The following is a 23307-nucleotide window of genomic DNA, read 5'->3' on the forward strand; positions in this document are numbered from 1 at the left end:
TGCATAAGAATTTAGCTTAGTGTGGAGAGTTTTTAAAAGTTTTAAGTGGATATGAAGAAAATAAATAGCAAAGTAGACATCAAAAGCATGAAATCCTTTTTACATATTATAAGAAATCATTTTTTTCAACATAATATTCCTTCCATTTCTGTGACTTTCTTTTTCTTTTTCATATGAAAATGTCTTAGTAAGAATTAAGAAAAATCACATGTAGTGTGGCCTGTTAATTTTGGTTGATACGTTGTCATTTTTAGTAATAATAATATACCAAGGATTTCAATTCTACATAAGGTATTTTCTTGATTTTGGTGTTAGTTCTTTATGCAAGGAAAAACTTACTTTAAGGGTGTGTTTGGTATGATGGAAAATGTTTTCTGAAAAATGTTTTCCTATTTTTCCTTGTTTGGTTGCAATAAAATGTTTCGAAAACATTTTCCACAACAACTCATTTTCCTCAATTTGAGGGAAAATGACTTCCCTCATGAGCCAAGGGAAGTCATTTTCCAGAAAATGACAAATGTGACTTATGACCCCACCCCAACAATACTCATATTCACATGAATAAAAAAATTCATATTTCACAAAAATTTATATTACTCGAAAATATTTTTCACTGTGTTTTGCTTCAATTTTTCACTGCTTGAAATAAAAAATAGTGAAACCCAAATTTTTCCCATTTTCAATGTTCGTTGAATATATTATTATTTTCATATGCATAGAGAAAGACTTACCTATGTTACTTTTACTAATTGCATATTTCATTTTGTCATCAATGTAACTTATTTTACGAGGTTGAATAAGCCTATCGTTCCGTTATATTTCTATTGATTGTAGTATCTTGAGATTGTCCTGACAAAATATTGAAAAGTATCTCTTATATTTGCTAATTAATAGTTACTTAAATTTAGTGATTGTAATATTTTAGTATTCGATATTGATATTATTTGTTATGCTTAAATTAGTTCTTACAAATTGTTGAGTTGCTAGAGGTACTGATATACTAGTTAACAGTTAGTATTATTTTCTAAAAAAATATTTTTTCACTCACCAATCAAACACTAGAAAATATTTTTCTAAAAAATAGTCTCTACTTACCAACCAAACAACATAAAATATTTTTCAGTCACCAACCAAACATAAGAAAATAAGTAGAAAACCAACTTATTTTCTAGGAAAATGGAAAAGATTTTCCATCATACCAAACACACCCTAAAAGAATCAACACTAATTTACTTAACAATAATAACAACATATTCAGTGTAATTTCAATAGTGAAATCTAAAAAGGATAAAGTGTACATAAAAATTATCACTATCTTGTAATGAGCTATTTTAGCCCTCAAATTCAACCTTCGATTATTGAATTAACCATAAAAATAATTATCAGCTCGGAAGAATTGGCTTTGGATACAATCATAGCCATATTAAAGTCCCAAATATGTCATTTGAAATCCAAAAATTAGTATTTGATGAAAAAGGAGAAATATCCCACTATTAAACAATTTATGTACCTGAAATTTTTGTAAAATGTTTTTTTTTAAAAAAAATTATAACTATTTATTCTTTGATATTTCTGTTCAAAAGATACATCAAAATTAATGGTTTAGTAAAAATTCAAAATATTTTTTCATCAACTTATATTGTAGTCATTATTAGTGGCGAAGCCAGAATTTTGGTTAAGGGTGTTCATATTTTAGAAAAAGAAGCGGGTCATAAAAAAATATTGTAAATCGTATATTGAAAAAGAAGAATCTTTGAACCAAACTAATCATAAAAAAAAATAAGATAACAAGTTGAAACGTATAATATAAAGAAAGTCAACAAAGCAAATTCTATTAATAAAAGCTTGATTAGAAAATATAATTACAAGTGCACTCAGCGACGCTTCATCCCTTGAAATGTTTTCATAATATAATCATTAGAAATATTCTTAAATTACTTAGTCCAAAATAAAAAAAAATACACAAAAGCAAGTTTAACGGAAAAAAACACTAAACTAAAAGATAAGAAGAATTAAAGAATACCTTTTGGCAATTTACACTCCAATAGTCATTGAAGAAAATTTATAATGATAGCTCGTTGAAGATTGAAGACTTTAACACCAAATTATTGATTAATTAGTATTAAAGATAATAAAAGGAGTAAAGAATTTCAATTTTTTTTTTAATAATAAGAAGAGAAATTGTGGTGAAGTGAAGGGTTAAAGAAGGAGAAGTGTAAGAGTTAGGTTTTACCTTTAACCTATTATTTTTTATTTTAAAAGAAAAAGTGTGCATTAATTTTTTTTTTCATAAAAAAAATCAGATTTCCTGGCTGGCTGGGCAGCTGGGCCTTTTTTATTTATAATGTAATGTTGGGCCCTTTTTATTAAAAGAGAATTGGGTCTATGTGACCCAGTCCAAAGAACCTGCTCCCTTCTTTAAAAAGGAGAATAAAATTGCAACTACTGCAGGTAGTGGGAATTGCACACCCTTGACCGCTAGGCTGCGCATCTCTAGCTTATTAAGTGTGTTCAACAGAATGTATATAACCATATATATCTATATTTAACCTATGTATTCCAAATTTTTTTCCGACGAAGGGTGTTCATCTGACCACCCTTCGTGGACTGTAGCTCCGCCCCTGGTCATTAAACTAAAAGAAATAATATCTCAATCATAAAACATGTACTAATAAAAATAATAATAATTTAATACGGTTAAGCAAATATAATAATAAATTCGTGATTTTTTTTTAATATTGGCCCGCGCATCGCGCGGATACAAATACTAGTTTTGTTTAAAGCATTCAATTCTAGCATATACATTGTCTATGCTGAAAACCATAACCATCATTCTCGAACACATCTCAACATCCACTTATATCATCATTTCTTTGTCATTGTCATCTCTACCACCATAAGCAGAATTCAGACAGGCATGATGGGTCTCAATGCAAATATGGAAATAGCATGAATATACATTTCTGACTGAAGATCTAAATCTCAACATTTCCTTCTTCCCATGCCCATAACTCTCTCTAGCTCTCTCACTCTCTATCCATGATGCTAGTGCATATTACACTGATGATGAAAACTACTCATGCACTCATGCTTTAATAACTGCCACTCTAGATAGTATATACACAAGAGCTTCTTAAGAAATACATTGAAGAGCTTGTCTTTGACTCAAAAAAAATATAGAAGGGCTAGTCCAACTTAGAACTTTTTTCTCCTCACACGACTATTTTTTGTCAATTGCTAAGATTTGTGAGCAAAAGTAGTTCAAACCCAACGAATAAACGGCTTATATATAAGTCTACTAACTTATCAATATACCTATGTAAGAATTAAGCATTGCATTACAAGTATAATAAAAGAGAATCATGATGAAAGCATACAACTGTATCTTGTAACAAATCTGAGCTTGCATATTGTGCAGAATAAGTCAGTGAGCTATAGTTCAATAAACTAACCTGTGCAGAGAGTCGGCAGTTAACTGCACTTCTTCAGGTTCCATTGCACCCTTATGCCTCTTCCGAAATGTGTAGAAAAGATCGTCTCTTATGGATATGAGCTGGTGAAAACAAGACATACAACCAAACATTTACCAATGTTAATCAGGGAGTTTAGCACCAAAACCTTAACTAAACCTGATGAGCCAACTCATATCATCCAAAACATTGAGAACAGATTAAAAGCTTGGTCATTTCAAAAGACCATCATGGATCGACTGATCATTAAATAATGCAAAAGCTCTTACAGGCATCTAAAAAGACGAATGAGAAATTAAAATGCAAGGAGGAAACATATCAGTTGAACACCAGCGAAAGAAGTATTTCTTAGCAAGTATGATGAGACAAACAAAAAAAAGAAAAGAAAAGAAAAGGAGTGTATATTCTCCAAGTGAAATATTCATGTACAATGTTAAGAATCTACACGATGAAAAAAAAAAGTTATCTTGACCTAACATCAAAAAGATAGGAATCAATATAGTCCTAAAATTTACTGACTAATACGAAATGAAGAATCAAATCAAGAATTATGTTCTCACTAAAACCTGGAGAAATCCTATATACAAGCCATCAGGAAATATGTGCTCCAGTCCTATTTATGTGCATTATAGATATAGAGGACTTATAGAGCCGAGAGCCGACCCAATAGGTTCTGCATTGAGGCATAGTTAATGGATTGATCTGGAGAATCCATCTGAGAAGAGTTCTTGAAAGAGAAGTTGCAATACACATCCTTTTATGATAATGCAAAAGAAAAAGTTCTAATTACAAAAGGTGAGAGTTGATCTTGCCATAGCATTCTTAGGGGTCGTTTGGTAGAGTGTATTGTAAAATATAATGCATGCATTAGTTAATGTGTACTGCTAGTACCTTGTTTGGTACGACTTTTTGCCTATGTATAACTAATGCAAGCATTAATTATACACTCTATTGTGTATTAAAGTGTGTATTAGTAATACGCTCTATTTCCTATGTATTAGTAATACAAAGACTTTAAACACATGCATTAACTTATTAAATGACCTTAATACCCCTCAATTCCCTCTCAAGATATTTCACCATTCTTTTTCCCGTCATTTTAATTTGCAATAGTAAATCTTTTCAAAACATTTCACAATTTTTTCCCACCATTTGAATTTACAACAATAAATGGTTGATTTAAATAACTATAACATATTTTTGCTTTGCTCCGAGAGTCTTTAAAAAGATTTAAAAAAAAAAATTGAGACTATTTCTTAATTTTATGTCTTGTATTTTATTTTTGTTTCGACTATGTTAATCCCTCGGCATAACATTTTTGCGCAAAGACGAAGGTCTTGCAATTAATCCTAAACCTCTATATAATAGTTCAACAATACTGATTATGTTTGAAATAACAAAAGAACTTTGTTGCAAAAAAAATGTACAAAATCAAAGAAGGGTATTTTTGTAAACAAAAATTTCTTTTATAGAAATTATGTAAGATGTATTATTTCTTATACATCAAACCAAACAATGTATAAGAAATAATATATGCATAACGAATACAAGCATAAATAATACAAGTATTACTAATGGAAGCATTACTAATACACTATATTTTGCATTGTTCTTATACACTCTACCAAACGATCCCTTATTGTACAATTGTATAGTACAATATACATCAGAGCCTTCAACCAATCCCGTTGAAGAATGCAGTCAGAGCAAAGACAAATTGAAAAGGCAATTTGAACTCACAATGTCGATAAACGTTTGTATTTTTTGCCTTTTTCAGGTCAGATATTAGAAGATAAGTCATAACAATTAAATCCTGCATAGGCATATAAATAATATCCTAAGTGTATGTGCAAATAAATGTTTTCATATTTTGGCTCATAACAATGTGCCACCAGAAGGGGAGCCTTGGATCAAGGTAAAATTGCATTTATGTAACCTATAGGTCAGGGGTAAGGCTGTTCACGGTTTGGGTATAAACTGATTTTTATGTAGTTTTACATTTTTAAAACCCAATAATATTTTATTTTGTTCCAAAAAAAACAAAGAAATAACCAAAACGATAAATTACATATTTTTTTATATATACAAATATATTATTTTGATTATTAAGTGTAAACATCTAATCAATTATATGTAATAGATTCAGCAAACTTTATCTAATAAATAAATAAAGGATTACAAACAAAAGATAAAATGAGAAGGGTCATATTGGGTCCAAGCTCAAAAGCCCAACAAAATAATACTAATCAATAACACATTAGATCATTGCGAGCTACCCAAAATCCACTTTCAATTCCACCAAAAAGAAAAAGAATAGGCAACAGCTATCCAGATTCACCATAAGCCATAGGTGCGGCGGTGTTTCTCTGCGAAAGAAGACAAAGAAAGACACAACAACTAAGTTGTCTTCATTTCTGGTGAGCCTCCGCATATTCGTTCTCTATCCTTAATAGAAGTTCTAATTTTCATTTTTTTCAGATTAAAACAATGGTGGTTGAAGGTGACTGAAAAAGAAACAGTACCAACACTACTGATACCTCAAAATGTGGTAACACTCTTAATACTATGCAATCCTCCTAAAAAAAGGAACTTCTATTTCTGGTCAAGATCCTATCCAGGGAGAAGATGGTAGGGAAACATCACAAATTTAGAACCTCTTCGAAAAATTTCTTGATAAGAAAGGTGAACAGCGGGGAAAATGCAATTATTGCTTTAAAGATCTTTCTTGTCCTAGTAAGAATGGAACTTCTAACGCATGGATACATTTAAATGTTAATCTCCTTTCACAATAATTGATAGGACGCAATCAACACTAAAACTTAAACCAGTTAAAGAAATGGGACAAGGAGTTTTGGAAAAGGTGGTTTGTAATGTTGTTAAGGTTAAGAAGGCCATTACTGAATTTGGTATTATTTTTTTGACCAAGGTAACATTCATATTGATGCAGTACTTAGGTAGTACTGGAAACCCATATTTACAAGGAAATAATTACAAAATCTACCAAAAGAGAGTCAGACCTAAATGGTGCTTAAGACATCCAGGATTGCTTCAGTGTCACTAGAATACAATTTGGTGCACCAAAAACAGAATAGCAAAATACAGTTAAATTTAATATTTTGGACAGAATTTCTTCTATCTTCAAAGCATCTATCATTTCTTTCCTTCCAGATGGTCCACCATATACATGATGGAATAATCCTCCATCTCTCTTTATTCCCTGCAACACTTCCTGCCTCCTCCCAGCTAAAAAGAGCGTCAACAATCTTACTTGGCATTGTCCATGCTATGCCTCTGAGATTGATGAAAATCTTCCATAGTTGGTCTGTTATGCTGCAGTGCAAAAACAGATGGTTAACTGTCTCTTAACTCTTTTTCATAGAGGAAACATCTAGAGCACAAAACAATATTCCTTTTGACCAGATTTTCATGTGTTAAAACTGCTTCTTTAGCAAGAAGCCAGGTAAAACAAGATACTTTGTAAGGTATCTTGATTTTCCAGATGTGTTTTCAAGGCCAGGAATTTAGTTGTGGCTCAATCTGATTCAAGATCTTGTAGCCATAACTAACCTTGTATATTCCACTTGTGTTTTCGCTCCACCGTAGGCGATCAACTCCGTTTTGTGTCCCTTGAAAATTTTTCAGCTGATTAATTAGTTCCAGAAGTCTAGGTATCTCCCAGTCATTTAAACTTCTTCTGAACCTCAAATCCCAACCATGTTGTGTCCACAACTCACCTACTGTTCTTTGTCGGTCTAGGGCCAAGAGAAACAAATCTGGGAACAGGTCTATGAGGCACCTTGTTCCAATCCATTTGTCTTTCCAAAACTTGGTCCTGTTTTCGTTAAACACTCTAATGTGAGAATGATCTTTGAGAAAGGGACAAAAACATCTTATGGACCTCCAGAGAGACAGAGACTGATTCCATATGGATTGGTGACCTCCTTGAAAAGCCAACTGTCTTCTTCCCCATATTTGCTCTTAAAGTCTGAGGTTCATGTGAATATCTCCAAAGCCATTTAAGCTTCAAAGCTTTGCTTTGATGCTTCAAATTTCTGATGCCAAGTCCTCCTTGTCTCTTGCTTCTGGTGATATTTTTCCATTTGACTAGGTGAGAAGCTCTTTTTTCTTTGTTCCCTTGCCAGAGGAACGTTCTCCTGATTTTGTCCTGCCTTTGAGTGATTCCAGATGGGATTGGGAAAACGGAAAGCATGTAGGTAGGCAAAGCATCCACGACAACATTAATTAAAGTGAGCCTACCCCAGGGACAAGTATTGTGATTTCCACATAGACAAATTCTTCTCACACTTCTCCAAAATAGAATCCCAAATTCCTTTGGACTTTGATTTGGCTTCCAGAGGCATGCCCAAGTAAACAGTAGGTAAATTGCCCACTTCACCTCCTAGAATTGTAGCCAAAAGCTCTATATCAAGTACTTGATTTATGGGATAGATGAGGCTCTTCCTCCAATTGATGTGAAGACCTGAAATAGCCTCAAACAAAATTAGGATCACTCTTAAAAACTTTAATTGCTCCTCTTCTGCTCCACAGAATATTAGAGTATCATCCGCATACTGGAAGTGAGTGATTTCCATTCTTTGATTATTGTTCCTAGCCACTTCAAAACCTTGGACCAATCCATTAGTACTAGCCACCTATGTCTTTTATAAAGGCGATTTGTTGAAAGTCTACCAGGTTCTCTACCCACTTTTTTCAACCTTTCTGTCAAGACTTTAGAGATTAGTTTGTAGAAACTCCCTACCAAACTAATTGGTCTAAAATCTTTCAGCTCCTTTGCCCCCTTCTTCTTTGGAATCAAAGCTATGTAAGTAGCATTGAAGCTTTTTTCAAACACTTCCCGTGAGTGAAAGTTGTGCAAAGCTTCCATGATATCATGCTTCAGAATCTCCCAACACTTGATGTAGAACCCCATCGTGTAACTATCTGGACCTGGAGCTTTATCTTCTGTACACATCTTGAGGCAATTATATACTTCCTGCTCTTCAAAGTCACCCTGCAAAAATTCTTTTTCAGTTTCAGTAATGGTCAGTTTCTGATATTCACGGTTGGTCTCCATTCTTCCTGCTCTGTGTATAGATTACTGTAAAATTCAACTATCTCTTTTATTTTTGCTGGTTCCATTATATTTTCCCCTTGCACCACTAGTTTATCAATGTGATTGTACCTATTGTGGGCATTTGCTACTTGATGAAAAAACTTAGTATTTTTATCCCCTTCCTTGAGCTATAGTGCTCTAGATTTTTGTCTCCATGTACTCTCCTCGTTCTTGAGGACTTCTTCAAGATCCAAAAATAAGCCTGCTTTTTCAGCCACTTCTTCCTCTGTCAGGATCCTAGTTTCCAAGAAAGAGTCCAGTGCTACCATTTGACTGAGCAGCCTTGACTTTTGTAGATTCAGATTCCCGGCATAACTCCTACTCCATTCCTTGAGCTTCCCTTTGAGGGCTTTGAGTTTGGAGGCTAAGATCTAATCAGGTCTTCCAGAGAATTCAAAAGAGTTCCACCAGTTTCTAACTTTATCCACAAAACCCTCTTTCGACAACCACCAGTTCTGGAATTTAAAATATGATTTTGGAGCCTCCCAAGTGCCACAATGAAGAGCAATAGGCACGTGATCAGAAACCAATCTCTGCAGAGACACCTGTTTTATGTTGCTGAAGCTTCTGTCCCATTTAGAAGAAAAAAAAAATCTGTCTATCCTTGAAGCAGCCTCTTGACAATCTCCCTTGAACTATGTGAAAGAGCCATCTTCCAATTGTGTATCAACAAGTTCCATGTCCTCAATGAAGTCTGAAATTCAACCATTGTAGAAGTCCTCCTATTACAGTTCCTTTTTCAGAATGGAACCTGCAGACATTGAAGTCTCCACAGATTGTCCAAGGTCCTTCTACCAGACCTCTCACGGCTCCCAACTCATCCCAAACTAAGCTTCTTTCTACCTTACCATTTGGTGCATAGATACTAGAAATATAACAAGAGAAATCTTGCATAATTGTATAACCATGTAAAGTTGTTGAGGGGGAAGGGTTTAAGAGATTAATATCGCTCATTTTGCCTAATTATGAGTTACCTTCTCGCATTACCGTCGCTAGACATAGTTTGCAGATTTATCAAAAGGACAAAGAAAGGCTTATTAAAGATCAACGTGCATGTCTTATTAGTGATATTTGGACATCTATCCAAAATTTGACTTATATGGTAATCACTGCACATTGGATTGACCATGAATGAAGTTCTGCAAAAGAAAATTCTTAACTTTTTCATATTTTAGACAATAAGGGTGAGACAATTGCCAAGAGAATTGAGGCTTGTTTATTAGATTAGGGGATTGAGAACCCATTCACAGTGACGTTGGATAATGCAATAACTAATAGTTTTACAATCAAGCACTTGAAAGCAAGGATTAATGATTGGAAAGGTGTCCTTTTGGAAATGTTAGGTTTAATTAAATTTGATTATGAAAGAAGGGCTCGATGAAAAAAATGAATTTATTTCTCGAGTAAGGTTTGTTATGAAATACGATATGTCTTCTGCTTCAAGAACCGATTATTTTAAGTCATATGTTGCAAAAGTCAAACTAGACGCTCATGGTCTTTTGACTTTGATGTTGAGACAAGGGTTCAATCTTTATTAAGTTTCTTGAAATATTCTACCAAATCACTTTGAGATTTTCGAGAACTTTACATGTCATTCTGAATAATTTCTTGAAAAGTAAAGTTCAAGAAACTTAATGAAGACTCTTACATTCTGCCAATCATCCAAAGGTGGGTGCTTTGTTGTTCCCTTTAATTAAGATTAAACAATACTTCGAAGTATTTATGATCATCTTCATACATTCTTGAAAAGGCTTTTTCAAATTTATTAGTCATGTGTGACATTAAATATGCCAAGTTCCACCCCATCTCAACATCCAAACTCAAAAGGCTATGAGTTTCTAGTTTGACTTTCTCAAAGTATGACTTAAAGGAATGGTTCTTAAAGCAGAAGACATAACCTAGTTCACAACACACCTTATTCAAGAAATAGACTCATTTTGTTCAATGAGCCCTTCTTTCACAATCAAATTTAGGATATAAGCATTACACCTAACATGTAAGAAATTATTTTCCAAATGACACATTTCCAATGATTAATCCTCGCTTTCAAGTGTTTAATTACAGAACTATTAGTTGTTGCATTATCCAACGTCACTGTGAATAGGTTCTCAATCCCCCAATCTAATAAACAATCCTCAATTCCTTGGAAATTATCTCACCCTTATGGTCTAAAATATGAAAAAAGTTAAGAATTTTCTTTTACAAAACTCCATTCATGATCAATCCAATAATCAGTGAATGCCATATAAGTTAAATTTTGGATTGATATCCAAATATCACTAGTAAGACATACATAATTTTTAATAAGCATTTCCTTTTCCTTTTGATAAATCTGCAAACTATGTCTAGCAACGGTAATGAGAGAAAGTAACTCATAATTAGGCAAAATGAGCGGCTATTGATCTCTTAAACCTTTCCCCTTCAACAACTTTAAATGGTTGTTCATCAATAATACCTAACTCCTCTTTTTGATAAATCTGCAAACTATGTCTAGCAACGGTAATGAGAAAAGGTAACTCATAATTAGGCAAAATAAACGGATATTGATCTCTTAAACCCTTCCCCCTCAACAACTTTAAATGGTAGTTCATCAATAATACCTAACTCAGCAACGGCCTTCTTAACCTTAACACATTATAAACCACCTTTTCCAAAACTCCTTGTCCCCCTTCCTTAATAGGGTTAAGTTTTAGTGTTGATTGCGTCCAATCAATATTTTAAAAGGGGATTGAGATTTAAATGTATCCATAGGTTAGAAGCTCCATTCCTACTAAGACAAGAAAAATCTTTAAACCAATAATTGTATTTCCCCCGCTGTTCACTCTTCTTACTAAGAAATTTTTCAAAGTGGTTCCAAATTTGTGATGTTTCTATACCATCCTCTCCCAGGCTAAGATCTTGACCAGAAATAGAAGTTCCTTCTTGTTTTTTAGGAGGATTACACACAGTATAAGTATTAAGAGTGTTACCATATTTTGAGCTATCACTAGTACAAGTGTAGTTTATTTTTCAGTCACATTCGAACCTTCAACCACCATTATTTTAATATGAAAAAAATGAAAATTAGAACTTCTATTAAGATGGAGACATAGCTATGTTGCTCGGACTCTTCAAAAATGTTGACGGGTGCATGTCGGATCATTCAAAAGTAGTGCATCTTTTAAGGAACCGACACAGGTGCAGCATCCTTTTCGGAGAGTTCTATAAAGATGGAGACAGAGAACAAATCAGAGGAGGCTCCTCGGAAATGAAGACGCTCAATTGTTGATGTCTTTTATCGTCTTCCTTCACGGAGAAACACCACCACACCGATGATTGATGATTTCTAATGAATCTGGATAGTTGCTGCCTATTCTTTTTCTTTGATGTGCAAGTGAAAGTGGAATTTGGGTAGCACAGTGATGACCTAATGTGCTTTTTGATTTATTATTTTGTTGGGTTTGGACCCAATATGACCATTTGCATTTATCTTTTGTTTGTAGTCTTTTATTTATTAAATAAATTTAGATGAGCCTAGTACATGTATATGATTAGATACTTACAATTATTAATGCAAAATAATATATTATGTATATATAATATTAAAAAATGTATATAATTTATTGGTTCGGTTCGATTATTTCTTCGGTTCTTTTAACCAAAACCAAACCAAATATTATCAGTTTTTTAAAAATGTAAAACCAAATCAAACCAAATAAAAATCAGTTTATTTAATCAGTTTGGTTCTATTTCGATTTGGATCGGTTTTCACCCAAACAGTATCCCAGAACTGTGAACACCCCTTATTATAACATAACCCCATGGTGATATTGGATCTGCATATGAGTCAACTATTAAAATGCTACTGTTTTATCTTTTCTTTTGATAATGTAATACATGCAAATGTTTTATCATTCCAATATCTTGAAGAGCATTTCCTTCTTCAATTGTAACTCCATAAAATTCCACAATCTTAAAGATGAAATTCTAGTCCTCATAATTAATTGCAACAACAACATACCCAGTGTATTCCTACAAAAATGGGGTTTGGGAAGGGTAAAATGTATGCAGTCCATACCACTACCTCAGATGAAGTAGAGAGGTTATTTTCAATAGACCCTCGGCTCAGGACAGATAATAGTATAACAAAAAGGAAAAAGGGTCAAATTTACCCCTCTACTTTGAAAATTGGCTAAATATGCTCTTCGTCATATTTTGGGGTCAGATTTACTCTTGTTGTTATACTTTGGGGCCAAATTTATGCCTCTACTTTAGAAAATTAGTTAAATATACCTTTCCTCAACTTTAGAAAATTGGTTAAATATATCCTTCGGGATCAAATTTACCTTAATGTCATAGTTTAGGGTCAATATACCCCCGTTGTTAAGAAACTTTTCATGTGTAGCCTTTCTAAATAGAAAGGCTTGAATCAACGTTAAATGCCCCATTTTTGAAAAATAAAATACACTTTAATCTAACCTGTTACCTGTCCGATCTGACTCGAGCCACAAAAAAAAAAACCTCAAATAAATATACCCCCTTTAGCTCTATCGGTCAATTTTTTCCAACGAGATTAAGCCACTAGATATTTATCAGTGCATAGCTCATGAAAAATTGATCTGCATCAATGCATGAAAAATTGATTTGCATTAGTGCAAACACAAAGAAATTATCTCTCTAAGGCCCATTGGATGTTTCTCTGGAAGATTGAGTTAAGAGGTCTCCATGTGTGTCAATCGTGACATCTCTTCATTCATATATCTCTTTATATGCAATTTAGATCTATACAAATTTTTCATCATGTCATTTGCTCAGAAAATTTATTCACTAATTCTAGAATCTAGATGCACACAGAATTGCATATCAAATTTTGAAATTTGAACATAATCGAATAAGAGCAGATTTTGTAATAGATATTTTCTCTAGTTTCATGCTTCTACGTTATCTCATTCCGTTTTACGTTTTGTTTATTTGTAAACAACGTTGAAAGAAAAGTATTTTTGTTCGTTGGAAAAATTCAACCAACAGAACTGAGGGAGGAGTATATTTGTTTGTGTACTTTTTGTGGGTCGGACTGGGCGAATTAGATTAGGGTGTGATTTATTTTTAAAATTGGCAATTTAATGTTGTTTTGGGCTTTTCTGTTAAAGGATGGGTACAAGTGAAAAGTTTCTTAACAAAGAGGATAAATATGGCCTCAAAGTATGAAATTGAGAGTAAATTTGACCCCAACGTATGACGAAGGATATATTTACCCCAAAGTATGACGAAAGATATATTTAGCCAATTTTTCAAAGTAGAGTGGTAAATTTGACCCTTTTCCCTAACAAAAAAAAGGATAACACACCGTTATATAATAAAGTAAATAAGACACCCACAAGGTAATACTATAAACTATCTACTCGAAATCATAGACATCACCAAAACACCACGAACACGAGACTAGCCCTCTACCCTATTATTACGGACGTACTCCTATCCACTAACCCTCTATCCTAATCCGCATCCTCCACACCTTCCTATCAAGGGTCATGTCCTCCGTAAGCTGTAACTGCTCCATGCATGCCTAATCACCTCCCTCCAATATTTCTTTAGCCTACCTCTACTGCGCCTAAAACCATCCATAGTCAGCCTCTCACACCTCCATACTAGGGCATCCGTGAACCTCCTCATCACATGCCCGAACCATCAAACCTCACTTCCCGCATCAAAAATTGGAAACCATTTATGGAGGACTGCACACGTGGAGCATGAGAATAGAGGAAAATCTCCTGAGGATATTTGAGTGTTGACAGAATGAACCATGATAAGAAAAGAAGGAACTCGGGAACAGTGTTCAACTTCAATTATTACAGATAGGATCTGAAGGCAAATATAATAACGAGGGACAGCTTACCGGTTGCTCAACATGGTCATTCCAGAAGCTAACTGTTGACTCCTTTGCCTCACGAATCCAATTGTCGATGTCAGAGCTTCCTACTAAACTACTATGGCGAAGTAACCATAATGAACAGATAGAGATGCCCACAATCCCACAAGTATAGGGTATCCAGTATCGAGTAACTCTTCTGGGCTTCCGGTGAATTGTAACCTTCAAAAGTTAATGGCAAATAAACTGTCCTCAAAAGAAGTCAAATAACAAAAATCATGGTAACATACATTGCACTTTGTAGTGTATTCCTACAGCATGCACACTCACGTACACTTCAGCTATACAGATCTCAGTAGACAACTAATGTCATGGCAGGACAGTTAGGTTACACAGCATCCCGTTTCACTTTAGCAGTTCAGTGGTGAGTTGATAATCTGATAACAATAAAACTAAATCCATTGCTAAAGATTAAAGATGACCACAGCTTGAAGATAGAAAAGGTAAAACTATCTTATTATAAGTCAGTAGGGAACTCTTACAATGGAGGCTAGATATCTGTTCAATCTGTTCATATTTTGGTAGATCAAATTGATAGCATCTGTGATCTCACAAGCAGTCCATTGAGACCCTTCTTGATTAACTTCAGGAAGTTTCTCAAATATCAATGGAAAAGAATAACTGTCATCAACAGAAGAGCTTTGCTGCAGAATAAATTAATGGAAGGCATCAAATACTATTGACAAACATGTAGCAAGTAAAATAGTTGCTTTCATACATTTTAGGTGGGGAACTTCTATATTACACAAAAAATTTCCCTCACCTGGCGCACTGCATGGAAATGGCCAATTGATGCCTCCAGTTTCAGAAATAAATCATTCATATCAACCAATAATGATGACAATGACTTCTCAGGATCCTTAACTAATTCCTCACCAGCTTTATCGACCTTCATGTAGATCTATACATATGCCAGGAAAGTCATGAATTGAGCGTCTATTACCACAATCAGAATATACCTAAGTCATCAAGCTATGCAACATTAAATTACTCCTTAGAGGGATCATTCTTCCAAGAACGTCCAAACTTCAAAGTAAGATCTTAATTTTATAAGCCAAACAGAGAAGGAAACATGTGAATAATGTAGAAAGTTGAGTCGTTTCCAAAACTAAAATCCTTTGCTTTCTAGTAATATCTATATCAATCAATCAACTTGCCCACTTATAAGATTTATTAGCTTCATACAATTGTTGTTCTTCAACTAATTGCTTGATCTCATTAAATTAGTACAGATGCTTCCCATGAATGAAAATTATGGTCCATGAAAGTAGTGTTATCAAAAGTGAAAAGCAAAGATAAGTGCCAAGTGTTTGTTGGAACTATAAAAGAAAAAAAGATTGATATTTTAGTGTAGATGGCACAGACAGATAAAAATACATATGTAATGCAAGAAAAAATATATTTTAGTGTAGATGGCACAGATAGATAAAAACACATATGTAATGCAAGAAACAACAACAACAACAATAATAATAATAAAAAATGGTTCATTTAATTGAAAAAAATTCCATTTAAATGAAAAAATTATTTGGTAAAATTCATGTTTCAATAAACATTTAAATTCTGATCCACACCTAAAGATACACCTTTAAGCTTTCCGGATTTTAAAAATAAAAAGATACACCTTTAAGTTTTTGATTCAGATTAGTAATTACTTTTCTTATATTAAATTTCTAGTACCAAGAATATGTCTTCTTCCTTTTCAGCCATATAATCCACAGAATGCAAATAGGAATAGTCCTCCATATGTGCTTCAAGTTTCTTTTAACTATTTAAGACAGGCATATTTTCAAAAGATTATTGATTCTTTATGGTGTAACCAAAGATACACTCATAAGAAGCAAATATGATACTCGGACTCTTCAAAAATGTTTGTAGGTGCTTGTCGTGTCCTCCAAAAGTAATGTATTTTTGGAGAATCCGGCACGGGTGCAGCATCGAAAGTGAAGAGTCCGTGCAACTAAGGCTTACAATGTAAGAAAAGATGTGGAACTGTTCTTGTTCTTTGTTACGAAGGAAACATCTGTTGCACAACGATAAACCTATCCTTTGCAGTTTTTCTGAGTTAAACAAGCATCCCAAGCTGCTAACCAACCAAAAAGGCTGCTTTCACAGGTGCCTTGGTTTTCCACAACATTCTCCAAGGCCAATATAGAATCCTCTGACTACTCTGTCGTAATACCATTTATAGCAATTTTTAACTGAAAAGTTGGTATCCCTGTTGTTGAGTTTTGATCCAAACTAATCTGTCTACTTTGTTCGAATCTAGTGAACATGTATTCAGTTGTTGAATCAGATGAAAAAAACTATCCAACTCCCATTCATTCAAGTTTCTTATGAAAATAATCTGCGCTTGAATACAACAACAACAACAACAACAAACCCAGTGTATTCCCACATCGTGAGGTCTGGGGAGGGTAAGATGTACGCAGTCCATACCACTACCTCCGGAGAAGTAGTAAGGCTGTTTCCGATAGACCCCCGGCTCAAGATAAGGAATAGTAATGAAATCCGTACAAAAGTCATGGAACAAGATGACAAGGCAATAAATACGCCACGTATAGGGAATAGTGAACAAAGAATAGTAAGCAATCGTAACATAACATGCAACAAGGTATCATAACAAGAATAATACACCCACCAAGTAATGCTCTACCCTACCGACCCAATCTGGTACTAACCTTCTACCCTAATACGCATCCTCCAGATCTTCCTATCTAGGGTCATGTCTTCAATAAGCTGAAACTGCTCCATGTCCCGCCTAGGCCAGTATTTCTTCGGCCTACCCCTTCCCTGCCTGAAACCATCCAAAGCAAGCCTCTCACACCTACGAACCGGTGCGTTCCCCTTCTCATCACGTGTCCGAACCATCTCAAACGGACTTCCCGCTTCTTGTCCTCCACCGAAGCCACTCCAACCTTCTCTCAGATAGTTTCATTCCGAGCTCTATCACCCCTAGTAAGCCAACACATCCAACGCAACATCCGCATTTCCGCCACCTTCAATTTTTGAATGTGAGAGTTCTTGACTGGCCAACACTCTGCTCTATACAACATGGCCGGACGGACTGCCACCCTGTAGAATTTGCCTTTAAGCTTGGACAGCACCTTCTTATCACACAGCACCCCCGAGGCGAGCTTCCACTTCATCCATCCCGCCCTAATACCAGTGAGAGACATCCTCGTCAATCTCACCATTCCACTAAATCATAGACCCGAGATACTTGAAGCTATCCCTCTTACACACCACCTGAGAATCCAACCTCACTTCCACCTCGTCCTCCTGCCTCAAGCCATTAAACTTACATTCCAAATATTCGGTCTTGCTCCTACTCAACCTGAACCCTTTAGACTCAAGGGCCTGTCTCCACACCTCTAATTTATTATTCACACCCCCCGAGTCTCATCAATCAGAACCACATCATCTGCAAACAACATACACCAAGGCACCTCTCCCTGGATACGACGCATCAGCACATCCATCACCAAAGCAAACAAAAACGGGCTAAGAGTAGATCCCTGATGCAACCCTGTCAAGACAGAAAAATGTTCTGAATCGCTCCTGTCGTCCTCACCTGGGTCTTAGCTCCATCATACATGTCATTGATTGCCCTGATATACGCCACCGGGACACCACTCACCTCCAAGCATCTCCAAAGAACTTCCCTAGGGACTTTGTCGTATGCCTTCTCCAAGTCGATAAACACCATGTGCAGGTCCTTCTTTCTTTCCCTGTACTGTTCCACCAGTCTCTGCACCAAGTGAATTGCCTCCGTCGTCGAGCGCCCGGGCATAAATCCAAACTGGTTCTCCCAAATAGACACTATCCTCCTCAACCTCAACTCGACCACTATTCTCCAAAGAACTTAATCTGCGCTTGAATAAAATCTGTAATATAGCCCTATTTGTTCATTACACAACTAATAAATCTAGGAATCCATTCTTAAAACTCTCCCCTCCATTCCAAGTGCCTACCCAGAATTTAATTTTTGCACCATTGCTAACCTCCGGCATTGTATACCGGAGAAATTCATCCCATAATCCACTATTTTCTTCCAGATTCCCACGCCATTTTTCAACTAGTTGGGTTTTATTTCCCTCCTTTTCACCATAAATAACATCTAACATTCTTTGTCAGATTTCCTCACTACTCTTGTTGCATCTCCATAACCATTTAAAAAGCAAAATTCTATTATGAAGGGCAGCTCGGTGCACCAAGGTCCCTCTATGTGTGGGATCGAGGAAAGGGACGGACCACAAGAGTCTATTGTACACAGCCTTAACCTATATTTCTGCAAGAGGCTATTTCCATAGCTCGAACCCGCGACCTCCCGGTCACATGACAGCAACTTTACCTGTTACGCCAAGGCTTTCCTTTTATTATGCAACTTCAAATTTCTCATTCCCAATCCCCCTTTCTTCTTACCTCCAATAACCACTGGCCACTTGACCAAAGGTATCTTTCTATTGTTAGTGATCCCATCCGTAGGAAATGTCTTCTAATCCTAATGGAATCCAATTTTCTTTCACTTGTTGTAGGCATACAAAACAAGAACATAGTATATGTTGGAATCGCATCCAAGAGACAATAGATTAAAGTAAGTCTGCCCCCTAAAGACAAGTATTACTTTTTCCACAGAGTTAGTTTGTTATTGCAGCTACCAATAACGCCTTGCCAAATGCTCGTCCTTTCTCTTCACCCCCAATGAAAGACCCAAATAAACAGTGGGGAACTTTTCAATTTGCAGCCCAAAATATCCGCCAGCTCTTCTACACATTACAGAATCAACAGCATTAATACTGAAATGTTACTTTTGGCCAGATTAATTCTCAACCCAGAAACTGCCTAAAAACATAGCGAAACCCCTCTCAGATACAGAATTAGATCTCAATCAGCCTCGGAAAATAGAAGGTAATCATCTGCATAAAGGATATGGTTAAGCATCATACTATCCTAATCATTTCTACCAATTTTGAGACCCCTTAACCAACCTAAAGTTTCTGCTTTCCTCAACATTGTACAGAGAATTTCAAGAACCAAAACAAATAAATAAGGTGACAGACGGTCCCCTGCCTAAGACCTATATGAAAACTGAAAAAACCTTGAGGGTTACCATTAATTAGAATGAAAAATTTCACTGTTGAAATACAAATCTTGATCCATCCTGCCTATTTCTCACCAAAGTTCATCAATCTCGATAAACTCAATAGGAAATGCCAACTGACATGGATATATACCTTCTCTAAATCAAGCTCATCCCTTTGTCTTCCTTCTTAAAAGATTATCAAGGCTCTCATTTATTTGTTTGTTGTAATATCTATATATTACTTATTATTATCGTTCTAAAGACAACTCCTGGGCACTGACATGTGCATCCTAGCACTTTGGTGCTGCACTGAAGTGTAATCGAAGTTACACGAAGTGCCCAATCCATGGTGGACATAGTATTAGGGCTTTTAACTTGCAAGAGAAGAACTCCTTCCAATCATAGCCATCTAGCTTATGAAAAGTGATTAAGAACATATGATGTGTGTTTTTTTCAAAAGCGAGACATCTTTTATAGGGATAGTTCTGAATGTAGATACATAAACTGATGTAAGGTTATGAGAAATTGGTGGAAGTCATCTCATATGAATATTGCCACTATAAAAGACAAAAAGAAAATTTAAATCAAAGCAATTTGGTATAGACAATGGGATATGAATTGATAAAGAACTGCACTATCAATAAACCAAATAGGACAATCAAAATTTAAGAATCATCTTGGATGAATTACAGTATCCAACTGGAGCCTCAACTTGAAATGCTTCAATTCCTATCCTTTTGGTTAGACGCCCAACAACTCTTAACATATCTAAACAACTCTTCAATATTTTATTTTCCTTTGTACACAATCATATAAATGTACAGAAACCAGTACCAAATGAGAAAATTAGCAAAGGAAACATTATTACAGCATCAAATAAAGGGTTGATGAAGTAAACTGCCGATTAAAGTTACATCATTAATTTCACATGTACTAAGGCAAAAGCAACAAACCTGTGCCAAAAACGTAGCCAAATGATATCTTAAGCTACTCAAGAAATTTATCCTCTCGGATATATAAGAAGATGCCAAACAATATGTATGCTGCACCCCAGAACCTTCACCAACACAATCACTTATCAGTTGAACTGTACCATTGAAAAATGCATATGGTCCTCTCTCACATATCATGAAGTATGCCTTTTTAGCATTTGATCCCTGAAACCATACATACATAACTAATTAAAGTGAACTATGTCTCGACAAAAATTTCATGTATAGTTTCACATAAGAAAGAGGGCATTTGGCCATGAAACTTTTTGAAAATTTTTTCGGATTTGAACTCCTGAAAACACGTTTGGCCTTAAAATTCTGGAAATTCCAGAATTCAACGAATTTAAAAAGCACCAAAAAGTTGTTTTTACTTTTTTCACACCAAAACTCTCACAAAAATTCAAAAACAACTCCAATTTTTATTCATGGACAAACACTACTCCAATGTTCAAATATCATTTTTCACTTTGAAAACAAATACTACTTTTTTTCAAATAATCACAAGTTTCATGGACAACGCCTCGTAAAATAGCTAACCTGTGCTTTAGATTGCCAATATTCTAAGTTCTTCTGGATGTAATGCATATTTAGAAAGATGCATTCCATAATGTCCTCCAAAACACCAACAACTTTAGATGCCTCACAAACAACCCTGCATCTCAGTTAGCTTAGAAACTTGTCTTATGAACAAAATGTTCTCTAGATATCCTTCACAACTAAAGAAGAAGAGTGAACAGTCAAAAATACACCTAAAGTATCTGGATTTTTTGAGTTTCATACCCGAATTATCACCAACTATTTATAAAAACACATCTCTACCTATCATATTCACTTTTCCTACATGAAATATCACCACGAACAATATCACCATAGTTTAGGTAGGAAAATTCATGTTTTCTTTAGCATTTTTGACTTGGCTTTCACTCACATTGTTTTGTTTTTCGAACTACATTATAATTCTTTTACTTGAGCCGAGCTACATTGCTCGAACTCTCCAAAAATGTCGCCACACGCATATTAGATTTTCCAAAAACACACTACTTTCGGAGTATTCGACACGCACCTCTTGATATTTTTGAAAAGTCAGAGCAAACATAGAAGCCGAGCGTCTGTCAGAAACAGTCTCTCTTCCTTCTAGGGTAAAGGTCTTTGTACATACTACCCATCCCAGACCTCGTCTGTGAGTGTAGATTACACCGGGTATGTTGTTGTTCGGTTATAAAAAGTGCACAATTGATAGTTGACGTGTGTTTTGATAAACAATTGTGATAGTTCAAGTAGGAAACTGGAACAACTTTAGGTAGGAAAAGCGAATAATTGATATTTGAGCTGGGTTTAAATAAATAGTTGGTGAACCAGAAAACTCGAACAACTTCAGGTAGGGAAAGCAAACAATTGATATTTGAGTTGTGTTTTACTAAATAGTTGGTGATAGTTCAAGTAGGAAACTCGAACAACTTTAGGTAGGAAAAATGAATAATTGATATTTGAGGTTTTAATAAATAGTTGGTGATAGTTCAAGCAGGAACCTCGAAAAACTTCAGGTAGGAAAAGCGAACAATGATATTTGAGTTGTGTTTTTTACTAAATAGTTGGTGATAGTTCAAGTAGGAAACTCGAACAACTTCAGGTAGGAAAAGCAAACAATTAATATATGAGTTGTATTTTAATAAATTGTTGTTGATAGTTCAAGTAGTAAACTCGAAACACGTTCAGGTAGAAAAGGTAAATAACTAATAAGTGAATTGTGTTTTTGATAAATAGTCGGAGATAGTTCAAGTAGGAACATCACACCTTCAGATAGGAAAAGCGAACAACTGGTATTTAAGCTGCATTTTAATAAATAGTAGTTGGTAATACTACAAGTAAGAAACTCGCGCACCTAATGATTACTTTTAGGTATAAAACTCAAAAAATCAGAATACTTTGTGTTTTTGATCATCAACTCGAAAAGATAAACGTACACTTACATAGAAGATTCAGGGGAGGAGGAAGGGAAAGGAAGAGGGAGACAAGTCTTTCTACGACGTCGTTTACTGGTGCCTGATGAGTTGCCACGGTAGAAATTGGAAAATTTGCTGAGGTAGGAAGCCGCCGCCGGAAAGCAACTGGAAATTCGATTAGAAAGGTATTCAGAGTAGACGGAGATTGTAGGTTTTAGGCCGTTGACGGCGTTTTCCGGCCGAGAATCCATCGGTAAGTTCACTGAGTTGACTAACGCCGGTGATCAGAAAATATGAAATGTACAATTTGACTCTTTTCTGTAATTTCAAAAACAATTTGATATTAGTACTTTTGTCTCATTTACTTCCTTCTTTTCATTTTAATTTTAATAATAATTGGTCAGCTTGCCACAATAAAAGTTTTAATTTTAATTAAAAATATATTTTACTAAATTAATAATAATGCTTTTAAACTTTGGAACGCTAAATTTAATTATTATTATTTTATATTATTATTTAATAAAAATATAAAGCAAAACTCTCTTAATTTTATAAATTAGACAAATAATTTGAAACTGCTATAAATATATTACCACATATATAGTAAATATCTATTTCTTTGGAGAAAAGTTAAAATCCTAACTTTGGGACAAAGTCAAATTTTTCTCATAAATAAAGAAATTTTTCTTTATTAATATTCATCACTCGAGAAATCCTCAAGAAAAATAAAGAAGTCTTATTTCTTCTTTCTATTCTTCTCGTTCTTATTTCTTATTATTTCATAACATGTTATCA

The 23307-nt window shown here is 34.7% G+C and overlaps 1 protein-coding gene across 1 annotated transcript in view; it reads right to left on the reverse strand.

Moving 5' to 3' along the window:
• LOC107875879 (protein DGS1, mitochondrial) overlaps positions 1 to 22881 on the reverse strand; it is a 35609-nt gene extending 12728 nt beyond the window's left edge. The window contains exons 1-7 of the mRNA XM_016722757.2: positions 22540 to 22881; positions 21107 to 21221; positions 20531 to 20734; positions 15255 to 15392; positions 14974 to 15135; positions 14459 to 14653; positions 3453 to 3553 (exon numbers count right to left, since the gene is read on the reverse strand). Of these exons, the coding sequence (XP_016578243.2) occupies positions 3453 to 3553; positions 14459 to 14653; positions 14974 to 15135; positions 15255 to 15392; positions 20531 to 20734; positions 21107 to 21221; positions 22540 to 22763 (1139 nt within the window). The 5' untranslated portion in view covers positions 22764 to 22881. The remainder of the gene's footprint in view (positions 1 to 3452; positions 3554 to 14458; positions 14654 to 14973; positions 15136 to 15254; positions 15393 to 20530; positions 20735 to 21106; positions 21222 to 22539) is intronic.
• Between the last annotated feature and the right edge of the window lie 426 nt (positions 22882 to 23307).

Source organism: Capsicum annuum, unplaced genomic scaffold (assembly GCF_002878395.1).
Source record: "Capsicum annuum cultivar UCD-10X-F1 unplaced genomic scaffold, UCD10Xv1.1 ctg1490, whole genome shotgun sequence".
NCBI lineage: Eukaryota > Viridiplantae > Streptophyta > Magnoliopsida > Solanales > Solanaceae > Capsicum > Capsicum annuum.